Source organism: Micropterus salmoides, unplaced genomic scaffold (assembly GCF_014851395.1).
Source record: "Micropterus salmoides isolate LMB-PRFRI ecotype aquatic unplaced genomic scaffold, ASM1485139v1 Ms_hic_scaffold_17, whole genome shotgun sequence".
In the NCBI taxonomy this organism is placed as follows: Eukaryota; Metazoa; Chordata; class Actinopteri; order Centrarchiformes; family Centrarchidae; genus Micropterus; species Micropterus salmoides.
In genome coordinates this window covers 3,138,968-3,155,940 of record NW_024040817.1, presented here as the reverse complement: position 1 = coordinate 3,155,940, position 16,973 = coordinate 3,138,968, and the positions used below count along the sequence as shown (strand labels likewise).

The following is a 16,973-nucleotide window of genomic DNA, read 5'->3' as shown; positions in this document are numbered from 1 at the left end:
ATGAGGGAGTGTTTTTTACGTTGGCACAATTAATGCTGAATGGATTTGGTGTTTCTTAAACATATCAGACAGATAATGTATCTGCAAACTGATGACAACCTTTCTCAACAGTATGTTGTGTGGCTCGCTTCATGTTATGATTAGACAGCTCTGAGAAATGATCGAATACATTTTTTACAATATGTTAATTAGTTTCCTTTATATAACACCTTTTCCAAAGAGCCCTAGACTTAAACATCAAGTCTGAAATAGCAGCCGGACACAGAGAAGATGCTTTAGAGGTTTTTAAACAGCAGAGATTAGAACTAGAAAGTTGGGGAAAATACTTTTATAGATATGAATGAAACTAAGTTTAGCTGACTTCGCTGTATTAAACCCAGATTTCCTCACCAATTACTAACATCATCCAAACCGTGACTAATAATCTTCCTCAGAAACACTCACAGAGAAGTTTTCAAGAATTGCACAGCGTAGTGGATGCCATGGAAATCCAACCTGTTCTCACACAGAAGTTGCCACATATGGACGCTTGGTCCATGTTTCACTACATTAACCACTGGTTTTATTTTTAAACTGGACGTGGCATATTTATTATCGCTAATGTGACCACGGAGCCCTACATGTGCAGAATCAACGCCAAAGGGTCACCTTATGATAAAACAGCACTGTTTGAGGGGTTTAGATCAGGCGTCCATGTGTGACGAGCTGGAAGTGAGAATGTGTTGGGAAATCGTGTCTTTGTGGCTGCCAAAAAACTCAACACTTATAGGACTAAATAACATGTGGAGAGTAGAAGTATCATATCTTATACGTACAAATAAAACTCAGATGTACTGTATATATGTTTTTTAATGAAAGAAACCATGGCAAATACATTTACACATTTAGGGGGGAAAGTGGATCAAACGACTACAACAGATGCAAAACAGCTACAGAAAGACTCAACTTTAAAGGGATGCAAAACAACAGCTTTATAATCATAATCCGTCCTGTGCTTCTAACGCAGAGAAATAAGCATTTTAAACCTACATTTTCCTCCAAATGACTCAGAAGTGTGTTTTTTACCTGACAGAATCAAAATATTTAGGTGAATATTTTTTTAACTGTGGTTTCCAGATGGTTGTCATTTTCCCGGTTGAGCATATATGGTCGTCACTTGCAAGGTACCTGTTGATGAGAAAACATTACTGTCAACAGAATTTAGAATTAACTTTTGTTCCCGTTATCTGCAGTTTTATAATGAGAGTTGCTAAAAGAAAGGGAGATGTATAAACAACAATGTGTTCTGGTGATTGTAGAGTTTTTGTAGATGTGCTTTTTGCTCTGCTTTCTTTTGCTGTATGAGGAAATGCTAATACTACCTGTCTCCTGACATATTTCATGTTAAAAGCACCGTTCCCATTGTACTTTCTTTTACGGTAACACATTTAATGCCTCCTACCCAACGTTAAAGAGAGCTAATGATTAAAATCACCTTATTTATTTATTTCAGGCTTAGAGTTTCCAAATCGAAGAATATAGTGACTCATCAGGAGGTGTCTCTGTCAGAAGAATTAATATATAATTAATATATACAGTAAGCAACAAGCATCTAGAATGTTTGTTAAACTGTTGTGTTGATGAGTGGTCAGGCTTTACCTGCATTGTTTCCCGTTTCTGGAGGGTTATGGATTAGGTTGGCATAAAAGGGACTATTTTGGCTCGATCCATCTAAATATTGAAACATTTAACAAAATGTATTTATTAACCCGAACCAAACTGTGGGAGAGGAAGTGCAGATAATCCTCAGTGCCTGTGAGACAGTAGGCAGTGTCACTGTAAAGCGCTGCCAGGGCTGACCTGGAGAGGCATTAAGGCCTACAAGAGGACAAGTGAGGGCCGTTTCTCAAACAGTGATACAAGAAGAATGGCATCCAGCACATTACTAACTATAAGGGCATCAGTACCACATCCACCAACACACAGCTGAAATGCTTTCTTGCTCGTTTTTGCTCCATTTGAGGCAAAAACATCTAACCTGAACTCACCGATGCCACTGACCAATGGCTCCTGTGTACTCACTGTAGAGGAATATGAAGTGAGACGCGTACTTGGATTGGTGAACCAGAGGAAGGCTACTGGCCCTAATGGAGTACCCCTGGAAAAGTAATCATAAGTATGTGCTAGTGTTGTGACATTACTAACCAGCCTTTCACAAGCCTCTGACACTCACACCTATTATTATGAAGTGCTTTGGGAGACTGGTGCTAAAACACCTCCAAACCCACCTCCGCTCAGCCTACGACTAGGACCAGTTTGCCTACAGACATGGCAGATCAACAGAGGATGCTACTGCGGCAGATCTCCACTCAGCACTCAATCACTTGGAAATCAGTGGGAACTTTGTGAGAATGCTCATCATCATCCCGAATGTACTGATCAGCAAGCTGTCTGACGTTGGCCTCTCCACTCACACCTGCACCTGGATTCAAACTTTCTAACAAACCACCCACAGACTGTCAAGCTTGGACCCCATCTCTCCTCCACCATCGCACTCTGCATCGAGCCCAACACTGTTCTCACTGTACACAATGATGACTGCACGGCAGCCCATCCAACAAATAAAAATAAAATTTGCAGATGACACTACAGTAGTAACTGCATACAGGGACGAGGTTGTGAAACTGACACAGTGGTGCTCAGCTAACAGTCGGACATTAAACATAAACAAAAGGAGCAGCACAAACCTCCCACCATTAATTATAAAATTACATTTACTCATTTAACAGTCGCTTTTATCCAAAGCAACTTACAATTGCTATTCATGTCAGAGGTCGCACGCGAGTTGAACACGGGTCTGTCACACTGAAGGCATGGATCTTATCCACTGTCCCATCACCACCCCATCTTCAACAAAGCATCAATTCAGCAAGAGACAATAGATACTTGTAAGAGCAGCAATAAATACTAGTAAGAGCTAATAGCACGTATGGCATTAGGCAAGGCAAGTTTAATTGTATAGCACAATTTAACAACAAGGTAATTCAAAGTGCTTTACATAAAACATAAAAGCAACAGGGAAATATGTAAAAGTTTAAAAGCAACATAAAATAATAAAAGTTACAGTGTTACAATCAGGGTTAAAAGAGTTAAATGGAAAATAATAAAAAGCTAAAAACAAAGAAATAGAAAACAGAACAGTAAAAGTTACAGTGCAGTGTAAGTTATCAGTAAAAAGAAAAATCTTAAATATTTAATTAAAAGCAATGGTTAAAAGAAAAGTCTTCAGTCTTAATTTAAAAGAACTGAGAGTTTCAGCAGACCTGCAGTTATCTGGGAGTTTGTTCCAGATATACGGAGCATAATAACTGAACGCTGCTTCTCCTTGTTTGGATTTGACTCTGGGGACAGAAAGCAGACCTGATCCCAGACGACCTGAGAGGTCTGGATGGTTCGTAACGAAGCAGAAGATCGTAAATGTATTTTGGCCCTAAACCATTTAGTGCTTTATAATCTAACAGCAGGATTTTGGAATCAAATCTTTGACAGACAAGAAGCCAATGTAAAGACCTCAGAACTGGAGTGATGTGATCCACCTTTTATGTCTTAGTGAGGACTCGAGCAGCAGCGTTCTGAATCAGCTGCAGCTGTCTGATGGATTTCTTAGGGAGCCTGTAAGGACGCTGTTACAGTAGTCGAGTCGACTGAAGATAAATGCATGGACAAGCTTTTCCAGGTCCTGCTGAGACATAAGTCCTTTAATCCTTGATATATTCTTCAGGTGATAGTAGGCTGATTTTGTAATTGTCTTAATATGGCTCCTCAAATTCAGGTCTGAGTCCATGACCAAGATTTCTGGTTTGATTTGTGGTTCTTAACATTACAGACTGAAGTCGAGCACTGACTTTCAATTGTTCCATTAATCCCCATTAATGGGGTAATTACCAGTGGAGGTCTTGAGTAATGGAGTGACATGAGTCTTTTTGGGCTAATCAAAAACCAGACGCGCTGCTGCGTTCTGAACCATTTGTGAGGGTTTCACCGCACAAGCTGGAAGACCTGCTAGGAGGCAATAGTCGAGGAGAGATAACCATGGCCTGTACCAGAAGCTGGGTGGTGTAGTGAGCAAGGTAGGGCCTGATTTTCCTTATGTTATAGTGATAGTTGATATGATATGATATGATCAATATTTTCCAACTAATAACATCACTTGTTCTCTTATACTACTAATACTACTTTATTCGGCCATTCGTTTTTCACTGGAAGCATTTTTCAGATAAAAGTCCAGGTCTGGTTTTATTTACCTTGTCGGTTGGACCTGCATCTCCTAGAGGACAAGACGATGATGATGATGAGGAGGACGGTACCTATCCCAGACACCAAGCCATAAAGTAGAAGTCGGTCTTCAGGAGCAGATAGAAGACAAAGTCAAAAGTCATAACTACTTACAAAATGAAATATACAGACATAATGCTTGTCAGATATACAGCAGTACAGGGTGGTATCAACCTCCGGACAAAACATTTACTTCAGTACTTTATATAAGTACATTTCATGATTGGTTCTTTCTATTTTATGCTGCTATTTATTTATTTATTTTAATTGCCAACCTGATCTCATCTCAGGCGTCATATATACACGCTTTGGAAAAGCCGTGTCTATTGTATGCAAAACGGCGATTTTGCGTGTATTAAGGTGACCAGATTTCTGAGATTTTTTGGTTTGGTGGTCAGTCTGCCATTAAAAAATATAATGGTATTATATGTGAAATAAAAAAGTGGGACAATTTTGGTTTTATAATCTGTCAAATACAACTCTTGTGAATGAAATCAAGTCATTTTGAGGCAGAAACTACATTACCTTTCAGCCTCAATAAGTAGAGAGGGCAGTCACTTCCTGGCAAGTGAAATACTGCATTTTATGGGTTGTATTGACCATTTAAAGGTATTTCAACAGGTAAAAAAGGACTGGATTGGTTGGTAATCAGAAAGTTAAATAATGTAGTCATAAGGATAAATGCAAAAGGGATCATGAGAGATCAAATGTAAACAAGGATATTAGACATCCTATGCCTACCAAACACATATTCCATCAGCAACAACAGGCTTCTCTGTAATCATGTAAATGTTGGGCCCGATTATGCTGCAAATACTTATTTGGCCACAATTATGATTATTTTGTTAAAAGTAACGTTAAAGTATCACAAAAACATACCCTTGCTGTTACCACGGACATAAAGTGATGTTTATTTGCACGTTATGTCAAATTTGGAGTGAGTGTGTGTCTTACTGTTACCAGGATGGTCTAACTACTGGGTTGATAGGAACTACTTTTCCTTCCGCCTGTCAAAGTCATGCTTGCGCTACGGCTCTGTGACGGAGCTTCTTTGAAGTGCCGCTGCAGCCCTTTACATTTCCCGTGATTGAATCCTGACTCTGGCTGACTGTAAAACAGTCACGTCTGGCTGTGTTTTAGCTGTGAAGGTAATAATTATGCTCTGTGTGATGTGTGTGCAAAGATAGTGATATACTTTGGAAACACTGCAAACTTCGCTAAATATCTGAGATTAAGTCAAAATAATATGATGATGTTATGAAGCGGCAGTTCTGCGCAGGAGATTTTGATTATAATTAAAGAATATGACAGTAGTTTGATGTCTTGTCGTTATGCAGCTATTATTTTGAATTGGTAAGGCCACATCCTAATCCTTATTTCTCTCATAAATACAGAAACGGGAGAGGGAGGTCACATTAAACTAGAAATAAAATATGTAAAAAGTATTGGTATCAGTATCGGCAATACCAGCCTGGGTATTGGATCAGATAGGAATTAAATGGTATCACACAACCAATCAGAGCCAGGAGGAATCTCTAACACAGTGTCAGTCACTGCTGACTGACAATATCTTCAGCACGGCTTAATAACTTTTGCAAATACAACTGCCAATCCCTACTTTGCCAACAACATCGTAAAATACAAAGCACTGTGTGAACATGTCTTGGCTCCACAAGCAGCTCCAGGCTTAGGGTTTGATGCCATGGCAAAGAGGCATGATGACAGTGGGGAAATAACTTCTTAGGGGTGACAGTGGGGTAATAGCCGCTCATCCAGCTGTTAGACATTGTCACAGCTTCCTCTGAAGACTGGGAAGCTCGGCCCCAATACAGTGACTGATTGTTTTCGGATGTCAGGACACTACAGTCAGAGAATTAAAATGTTTAATACAGTCTCCAAACCAAGAGACTCTTTGCTCATTAAGTGCCTTTGAAGCTACAGTAAGTTATATTCAGAGATTAAATTCACTGAATATGCTCTCACTCACATTTGGTCACAAGTGGATCACTCATTGTTGGCTGAGTGGTTGAAACTGTAGATGTTTCTGTAATGATCAGACATGAACAGGAAACACGTTATTAGTTGAATTAAGCATCACGCACATACTGTATATAGAGCATTAAATATTGTAGAGTTACGTCATTTTCTTTTCATGCTTTTGGGTTGTTTGGAAAAACTTTGCTTCTTTAATGCTGTTATACCTGTGTTTACGAGCAGTGTGGATGGTGCAGTTGTTGCTGCTGAAAGAAATTCAGGTGTGGATCGTCTTGCTGTTGGAGGTGAAGGTGTTGTTAAGTTTGTTGGTGGATGTGAAGGCGGTGTTGAAGTCTCTGTTGGAGGTGAAGGTGTTAAGTTTGTTGGTGGAGGTGGAGGAGGTGTTGAAGTCTCTGTTGGAGGTGAAGGTGTTGTTAATTTCGTTGGTGGAGGTGGTGTTGAAGTCTCTGTTGGAGGTGAAGGTGTTGTCAAGTTCGTTGGTGGAGGTGGTGTTGAAGTCTCTGTTGGAGATAAAGGTGGTGTTGAAGTTATTTCTGGAGGTGAAGGTGGTGTTGAAGTTGCTGTTGACAACACATTTTTACTCCCGACTTGTCACATATTGACGCTTGGTCAAGGCCCTTTTGCGTAGTTTTTTGATGTTTAAGGCTCCGCGGTAAAGTTAGCAATGCTTAGCAACAGCAAATATGCAATGTCCGGTAAAGTTAGCAACAATAAATATGCAACATCTGGTGAGGCTTTCAAAATAAAACGCCATTTTGAAACGGCACGTTATTAAAGTCATGAAACCTTGCAATTTGGTTATGTTTAGGCAACGAAACTACTTGGTTATGGTTAGAAAAAGATCATGGTTTAACAAGTAAGTTACCTTATGTCACTTCCTTAATTTAGGCAATTTAACTGAAATAAAAATATTCAAGTTCAAAGTACAGTAAGTAAGTCCTTATAGGGTATGGTAACACTTTTTAAATAACCCCACCCCAGTCAGCTATTGTTCAGCTAGCAGTATTAGCATAGTGGTTGAAATTAGCAGGGGAAAATACAATTTAATCGAATATAAGTCATAGTATCTGAAATAGTATAGATAAAATGTCTTCTTGGTGAAAAAATGTACTTATCTCAAATTCAGTTCAGTCAGGACAACTTTCATCAAAGACTGATATTGCGGCATGGCTCTGTTCTGAGAGCACACCTCTCTGCCCTTCCACGTGCCTACGTGAAAAAGCCTGAGGCATAGAGCGGTAATATAAAACCCCCAAAACGACCTACCACCACTCCACATGCCTATGTGGAAAGTCATAAGGCAGGGAGAGCTCCTCCCCACCCATCCATGTACATACATGGAAGGCCCAAGGCAGAGAGCAGCAGAAAGGACCCTCCTGACGCCCACAACAACCAACCTGGTCTTCCATGTGCTTACGTGGAAGTGCCTGCAGGAGGACCCAACTGAACACCTATTAAAGCAAGTTACTCTAAATTACATAAGTAAGGCCATAGAATTATGCATATTGCTAGCTTGAGTTGCCATATATAAGTATTAAAAAACTCCAGCAGTTATATAACATAAATAAATGAGCTAACAGATACGGGCACTCGTGGCCCTGAATATTAAGGATGGCTTGATGGCTTGGGCCGACAGTATCGTTCAGCAGATGATGAACAACACATGTAGTCTTGGCAAAGCGCTGGCAAAGCACTCAGATATAGCCAATTGACTTTAGGTGTGTTGACGTTGTGCAGTAGCTACGTGACGTGCTGGATTTAAGCATAAGCATGCTGGTTAAAAATTCTGTTGGGACTTTCGAAAGGGCTGTTAAACGTCACCGTTTCACGTGACATGAACCTCTCTAATTAGCTGGTTGGGGTGCGGGTGGAGGATTTATACGTATATGATTATTCAGATCATGTCAGATCCGTGCATCACACCAATTCAGCTGCTATAATCGTGACAAAACAGTGTAAACAGCTGCTGATGTCAAATTATTAAGATGTAATTTCAACCAGAATATTCAGCACTAAACTGCTGTATTATATGTTGCTATATAGTAACAATTGTGCCCATTATGTATTCTGCACATGAAGTTCCAACAGTAGCAGGAGTCCTGAGATGAGAGTTTTACAATTGAGCCTAATGCATGTTGTGAAGATTAGTATGCATTTATCAGTAAGCATTGGGAGGAAGACCATGATGAACAGTCCATAGTTTGTGTGTCCACTGCACGGTTTAAGCCTTCACTGCACATGCACACGCACACAGAAGAAGAGAGCAAAATTCATCTTCAATAAAAGTATTTTTTGCAGGATTAGATTATTACTTTGTGTTGTATTGAATAACTGTGGTTATGTTTGTGTTGTGGTATGAATTACTGTAAATAAGCTTTATTACAAAAAGAAACCTGGGCCTCACTAATTTCTAAACCCGGGTCACGGCCCTGGCTGTTTAGTTTATTTATGAAGCTGCTACTATAACTGTAATTAAATCTATTTAGAGCCGGTTTAACTTTTAAAAGCATATTTTTCTCTACTTTTCAGCCCTGAATTCAAACTAAAATAACATTTTTATCACCACAAAACAAAGGTTTTCCAAAAATGTAGTAGTATTGGAAGTAATTGCAGTGCAGCAGCTTGAGCATGACTGATGGTAAACAGGTAGTGTTTATGGGCTGTAAAATAACTATTTAATACATGTTGAATAAAAGATAATTTAGAAGTTCTTACCTGCGCTGACATTGCAGCACAGAACAAAGGCTAACAGGCAGCTGTAGATCTTCATCCTCACACAGACTGAAGTGACTGAACCAACAAACTCTGTTTTATTCTGAGCTGAGGATGTGTAAACCGGACATTGTCATATTTATTTGGTCTTGTTGTGGTTAATGAACACTGGTGGTTCTTCGTATTTAAATATAGAGCATGATCACATTTACCTCCAAACTAATTCTATGCCAGCACAAGAAAGAGTCGTGACTTAGCTTACTGGTGAAGTCAAAGAACATGATCTTCACAGTGCTGTGTGGCTTCTCCAGGTGGGTGTAGGCTCTGTGAGCCCCTGCAGAGGTGTTTGTGTCCGTCAAAGCAGAAAACTAAACTAAACGCGGAGAGCAGACGTGCTAAACAGGAAGAAACAAGTTTTCAGCTAACACACAGATAATAACGTCACACTCTAATACTGGCAATCTGCGGGAAAACATGCAACTTGTTGTTAGCTGACAACAGTTTTTTTTAGACTGGCTGCAAAATGTGACCACAGAAAGATCACTACATGTCACAGTCTCCTTTTAAGTCCACATGAATACTGCGTAAGAATCTGTATCTGTCAAGCCTTCAGTTCTCATCTGTTTATGTCTGTATCGTGTAACTTCAATAATGGTGGTAAAATTATCATTGAAAATTAAATGAATAAAATGTAGGCAAAATAGTCACATGACTTTCAGTCAGCTGATACAGAGAGAGAGAGACAGAAAGAGGCCGAGCAAGTGTTTGCCATGAGAGGCCAGAGGTGCAGGCTAGGCAGGGCCGCACATAACGGTGGAAAAAGGGGAAAGCTTTCTGGGGCCCAGCTGCTAGGGGGGCCTATCCAGTCCAGCACTAATCATCCTAAATATAAGCGAAGATAACCACCTTTTATTTTGAATCAAATTACTCACCATTAGTTATTAAAACAACAAAAAAAAAAAAAATACAATTTATTTAATGTTTCTGTAGTGAAACATAACCAGTTTCATAATGAAACCCCCCTCTCCTGAAAATGGTATGAGTAATGTTTGTTGTACGCAACGTCAAAACATCCAAAGTTGGCAGGCCATGTATGTGCCTTTTCAGGGTCATTTCCGTGGGCAGGCCTGAGACTAGGTGTGTGTGCATGTGTGAGTGTGGGGAGAAGAGGAGCAGATTCAAGTAGTAAATGTCAAGTAAACTGTCAATGCAAATACGAAATACACTGCTACCAGCTGTCGCCGCTGCCGCCACCACAGTTGCAGAACAGTCCCGGAGCAGGTGTGTCGCGGTTTCCGTCTCTGTTTCAGAACAGTTAAAAATTATACAGAAACAAATAATATTCTTAGTAATTTAGGTGGCAATGATTTTGTGGGCTGAAATGACAAATGTCAGTAACATATTTTGTTTGTCAGACTGTGGTCTGATGGCTGGAGTGTGGGACCCAAGACTGGCAACGGGGCAGATGGACTTGAGGCCAGCAGCAGGGGAAGACGGTACCCCTCTGGAGGTTGATCAGGGGAACGGTAACGCCATTGTCTTTTAACTTGTTAGGCCTATCGGAGCTAATTCACCATGATAGAAGACCAAGACCTGAGTATGACTGTTGGAGTGCGGGACCCAAGACCAGCATCAGAGCAGCTGGAGTGAAGACTGGCAACAGGGACTAGGAGTCAGGCAGGAGAGCCAGTGGATCCAGGGACACACTAGGCTGTTAAAGCACAGGATCAACTGCTGAGAGTGAATAGCTATGAATGTGGGGAGGGGCCAATAAAGAAGGCCTATGTACAGGGTCCAGAAATTTTGTGCTTCGCCCCTGCCTAAACCAATGCTAAAACAACGCTCAAGACTTAGCCAGTGCGTTAAAAAGTGACGCTGGAGAGGTCTTGACTAACTGTCCGTGTGTGTCAAGTTGGGAGAGAGAATGTGTTGGGAAATCATGTCTTGTGGCATTTTGGTAGTGGCTGCCGAAAACCTAAAACTTATGTACATGTGAAGAGTAGAACCATCATATCTTAGTGTATATATGTTTTTTTTAATGAAAGAAACCATGGTAAATACATTTACAAGAAAAACAGTTCAACACAAGGCCCATTGTCTATTAATCTGTCAATGCTTCTAACACAGAGAAATAAGCCAATAAATGACCTAGAAGTCTGTTTTTACCTGACAGAAACAAAATATTCAGGTGAAACTATGTAAAAAATTATTCATTGTTGTTTCCAGGTGGTTTGCGTTTCCCCGATTAAACACATGTGGAGTCATCAGCTGTGATGTACCTGTTTATGAGAAAACAGGTAAAATGAGTTTTTGTTGATGTTGCTCTCCTTTTTAAGCTCAATTAGGAAACCGTACTTTATTTTATGGTAACACATTAAAAGCCCCCCACCAATCATTAAAGATATATAATGATTAAAGTCACCTTTATTATTTCCATCAGGCTTTGGTTTCCCAAAGCAAAGAATATGGCTACTCATCAGTTAGAGGTGTCTCTGTCAGAAGAAACAATATATAATTAAACAGCAACAAGCATCTAGAATATTTGGTTGAAATGTGTGTTGATGAGCGGTCAGGCTTTACCTTTATTATTCCCTACTGTGGAGGATTATGGATTATGAGGGCATAAAGGGGGTTACTTGGACTCAAGCCATCTAAATATTACAAAATTGCAAATACTTATTTATTAACCAGAACAAATAGTGGGAGATTGTGCTGTTGGCTGCAGAGAAAAACAATAAATGACACTGGTGCGACACAGGTGTACGAAATATTTGAATCTAATTATGAGGTGGTTTTTTAATTCTAATGATGAATCGATAGAATATAAATTACATAAACATAGTAAGAGGACAGAGCCATGATGACACATTTATTTCTTCTTTATCTCTAAATAAAGACTTTACGCTTTCAGTGCCTTCAACACTAACATTGTTACTTACACTTTAACATGGCTAACACTAGTAGCCTTGCTAAAGCAATGTACCTAACGTTAACAACGTCACGTAACTCACATAAGTTACGCAACCTACGTAACTTCAATAAAAAAAAAAAAAAAACTTGTCTTTTTATTTAATCTTTCCTCGGCGTCTTGGGTCAGGGACCAGCTTACTATCCATCTGACCACTCTGCCACCACCTTATTGTTGGACTTTTATGGTTGTTTATATCCCACACATGCTGCATTTCAATATAAAAGTCTAAGACTGGTTTTATTTACCTCGTCTGTTGGACCTGTATCTCCTAGTGAACAAGACGATGATGACAAGGAGGACGAGGAAGATGAGGAGGATGGCACCGATTCCAAACACCACACCATAAAGTAGTTGCCGATCTTCAAGGGTAGATGGAAGCCAAAGTAAAAATTCATAACTACTTACAAAATGAAACAGTACAAACAGACATAATGCATGTCAGGTATACAGCAGTCCAGGGTAGGAACCTCTGTAGAAAACAATTTACATCAATACTGTACTTAAGTACAATTCATAATCACTTGGGTATTTCTGTTTTATGCTGTTTTATACTTGTTTGGCAGTTGTAGTTACAACGTACTTTTCAAATTATATATATATAATAAGATTTATCTCATTAATATACGTAAAGTAGTTAAAATAAACTGCACCTCAACCCACAACATCAAAAAGTTGCAAAATGTTGTTAAGTAATATTATTATTGCCATTTTGCAGATTGAGGACTGTTGAGGACATTTGGTTCATTTTCAGATAATGATTGTTATTAGTGCAATACTTTAACTTGTGAAACAAGTAAATTATTTGAAAACAGAATACAGATCACTTAGCATTGGTTTATCTTTTGTCCTGACAAGTATGATGGTGGTTGCATGACTATCAAAGACTACCAAAAGCATTATTTGACTTGTTGAAGGCTGATATTGTTTCTTTTATTACAATTTAAAGATGGCCTATAGAGTATTCTGGCCACTGTTTGGAAAAATAAAAGTCCCTGCCAAGAGAATTGACCCTTTAGATATGAGACTGACTGACTGATTTATGAGAGACTTATGGATTAATATTTTCTGAACATTAAAATTCATAATTGCGTATTAATTCTAATAAATTTATTAAAAATCATACATAGCTTTAGACCTGCTACACTCAGATAATTATTTTTCTAACACTGGTCCTATTATAGTACTTTGTAGCAAGAAGATAAAAGATCTGAAGTGTAACTAGTCTCAAAAGTAATGTTGTCATACCTGTGTTTACTATTGGTGTGGATGGTGCAGTTGAAGTTGCAGTAGAAAGTATTGTTGTCTTAAGATCTTTAGTGAAGGAAGGAGAAAACAACAGAGAGCTGGCATCATGACATCAATTCCTGTCATAGCTTCTGTAACTTAATGAAACCTCTCATTCAGCATTTCATTCATTCCTTATGTAGCACAGTTAATAAGTAACATATACATATATGTAACTCGTTGTGATTAAAATCCTTAACACCAAGGGCACTGCTGACAGTTCAGGTGTGTGTACACTTGACAAAGAAACAGTTTGTAACAGTCAGTCATGTTTTTTGTTTACGTTTTGGGTGCACCTGGAACGCTTGGAGGTCTAAAGTTGGAAAGCTGTGTCTCTGACTGGAAGGCAGCAGCTTCCAACGCTGTATAGTTATTTCTACCCCATTGAGGTGATATGTGCTGTGAGCTCTTTCTAGTATTTATTGCTGCTCTTACTAGTATGTATTGTCAGTTGTAGATCTGTAGTTGATGTTCTGTTGATGCTTATATGTTGTTCCTCAAATGTGAGTCGCTTTGGATAAAAGCGTCTGCCAAATGAGTAAATGTAAATGTAAATGTATTTAGCACAGTTATGTAAAGTTTTTTAGCACAGTTAGAAATGTCAGTGGAATTTTAAATTTGGAAGTTTCAGTCTCACTTCAGCTCTCTACTACTACTTTAATATGCCACAAAATGATTCACAATGATTGAAAAATTAACTACACACTGTCCATTTTTGTTGGAAAATCACTCTCCAACTTAATATACTTTATGAACAACAGAAAACACTTTGCATTCACTATTACTGAAAAGAGAAAGCAGAACAACTTTATTAAAGTTTGATGTTACCTGGGATCACCGTCAGCTCCACAGCTGCTTCATTATTACAGAAGTATCTTCCAGTGTCTGAGACAGTAACGTTGCTAATGTGAAGTGACTTATCTGCTGATGAACTGTATCGTTTCAGTGGGTCATGAATGTGTCTTATGTCTCTGTCTCCATCAACTGTAAGTATGTCAACTCTGTTTCCGTTTCTCTCTCTGCTCCACGTCACTTTACCCTCCACAGGGTGAGGACATGGCAGAGTGATGGTGGAGTCCTTCGGCCTGATTATTTTATGCTTTTTCTCTGTAAAAGAAACACAGTTTTCAATAAATATACCTGCATTTAAAGAAAAGAAGTATTTCTACTGCTGTGAGCACCTCTCAGAAATATGTTCACCGTTAGAGACAGAATAACATTAATCCATCTAACGCAGGGGTTGTACATTAAAGAAGGCCACTGTTCTCAGTGGAGAATGATGTTCTCCTCCAAACTGCTGTGTGAAGTTCAAAGCAAAATAAATGAAACTTGGAACCCTGACTGTCCTCTACCAGGCCAGATTATTGGTGTCAAATTTAATTTAAATGTAATATTTTTTAATCCAGAGTTCACTGAAGGACATTTTTGGCAGGGTTATGAAGAATGCATTGACGACATATTCAGAATTTCACATTCAGATTCAAATGAGGCTTAGTCTGTAGTTCATTTATGAAGCTGCTTCACAAATCTAATTAAATATATGTAGAGTACGTTCACACTAAGCCGGTTTAACCCATAAACACATGTTTTTCTGTATGTTTCAGCTGTCTTTCTTTTCGCAAAACAAAGGTTTTCTGTAACTGTAGTTTGTGGCTATGAAGTTAAGACAACATTTGGCCTCCTTAAACTAACTCTCATTTTCACTGTCAGTGCTGAGCAACCAAATACATATATAAACCAATTAGAAGTTCTTACCTGAGCTCCCATTACAGCACAGAAAAAAGACTAACAGGCAGCTGTAGATCTTCATCCTCATCCTCAGAGAGACTGGAGTGACTGAACAAACAAACACTGTTTTATTCTGAGCTGGGGATGTGTTAACCGGACATTATCACATTTATTTTGTGGTTAACACTGATGGTCCCTGTTATTTAAATATAGAGAATGAACCTCACAACTAATTACGAACCATAACACTGCCAAACAAAGTGAGTCAGTGTAAACAGACACAACTCCCACTGATCTGGGATAAACGAGGACTTTCAACAACAATTTATTTACATGGCAGAATTCTGGTGTGAATGCATAAGCAGACCAGAGACAGCAAGTTGTTGCCACAAGGTCCTGATCCACATGCATCATGGAGATGTTCTCTGCCAGTAGGAGGGGCAAAAACACTGTATAAAAGAACATGACATCCCTGACAATCTTAAAGAGCTCATGGTTTCTTGACTTGTGGTTCCTAGAGTCTCCAAAAGTAGAATGGGAGCCAGAGTTTTCATCTATCAAACTCCTCTCTTGTGGAACCAGATTTGGTTTCTGGAGGCAGACACCATCTCCACATTTAAGAGTAGGCTTAAGACTTTCCTCTGTGATAAAGCTTATAGTTCTGGCTGGCTCAGGTGAGTCCTGAACCATCCTTAGTGTCAATATATGCCGTGTGCTCAGGCAAAACCAGGTTGGTAAGCCCCAAATACAGACACTGATAACTGTCAGGTCAATTTCTTATGATTTATTAACAGATGGTGTGTACACGCCTACTAGAGTGGCGAAAGCAAACCAAAAGTAATAAATCCAATAAACAAGGTATCCAAACAGAAATAGAAAAGGCAAATGAAACAGATTAAAGTCCATGCAGCGAATCAAGGAAATACCAGGCAGTTCCCATCTCAGGGCGTCCACTTCCAATGCTTGCAGAAAAAGTGACAAAGCATTGTTATTTGACACTAAAGGTACCTTTCAGCGTCTCTATGGCTACGTTCCGATCTACAGTGTACATAAGCAGCACTCCCTACTCCCTGCTCCCTGCTCATGAATGTCAGTTAAGGGAACTTCCTCAACAAAAATCCAATCGGAAGACCCTGCAACATCATCAAAGCACACGCCATGTGTTATCCTGGTAACGTAAGGCGCAAAGGCTGCGACTTCCTGCGAACTGATGAACTGTTGTTCACAGTGCCCTTAGAACTGAACATGTTGTGCTCCCTGCGGTTTGGAATCTTACTGAAAATGGCCGAATACCCTGTGCAGACCACTTAGCAGTGAAGTTCAGGGCTACTGGAACGCACTCTGGGAGATGCTTCTGGAAGTGTCTGTTTGAGACGCTCTGGGGCCTCGTTCGTGTTAAAGGTGTTGACAGCCCCCCTACCCTTACCATAACCATCAAAAATGTTAGTGCCTAAACCTATAAGTCTCTGACTTTATGCATGTCAACCGTCTTACCCTACAGCTGTGCACCTAGCAGGTGGGGTTAGCCTCCTTATTGTTGCTGTGACGTTGCAAACGGTGGCCTTTCATACGGACGCTGAAGGGTACCTTTAGAATCAAATAATTACGCTTTGTCATGCTGTCTTAAAGCATGAGTTACGACGCACTGAGACGCGTTGGTAATACAGTCACTCTCCACCTGAATGCATTCTTATCCCATTAATGCATGTTTGCTAAATCGACTTTTTTCCTCTCTCAAAGTTTTGTGTCTCCTTTTGCTGTCTGCGGTCGTTTCTGCCTCCGCAGTTGTGGGGTCTGGATGTGGTTAGAATCTACCTACTATAAATATTAACATCATCCACATAACTATTACTATTAGTTTGTATTGATATTTGTAGTATTGCTACAACTGTTATTATTACTGTTATTATTTTACATGTGTATGTGGACCTACTGATTCCAAAAGCAGACGTGAGACAGCCAGTAAGTT

The 16,973-nt window shown here is 39.4% G+C and overlaps 1 protein-coding gene across 1 annotated transcript; it reads right to left on the bottom strand.

The window, feature by feature from the left end:
* Window positions 1-858: 858 nt before the first annotated feature.
* Window positions 859-9,079, bottom strand: LOC119907671 (proline-rich receptor-like protein kinase PERK1). Its single transcript, XM_038725388.1, has 7 exons — window positions 9,025-9,079; window positions 6,516-6,809; window positions 6,302-6,358; window positions 4,284-4,382; window positions 1,639-1,710; window positions 1,475-1,541; window positions 859-1,167 (listed from the first exon to the last, which is right to left on the bottom strand). Exons 1-6 carry the CDS (start codon window positions 9,077-9,079, stop codon window positions 1,495-1,497), a joined length of 624 nt encoding a protein of 207 aa, XP_038581316.1. The 3' UTR covers window positions 859-1,167; window positions 1,475-1,494.
* Between the last annotated feature and the right edge of the window lie 7,894 nt (window positions 9,080-16,973).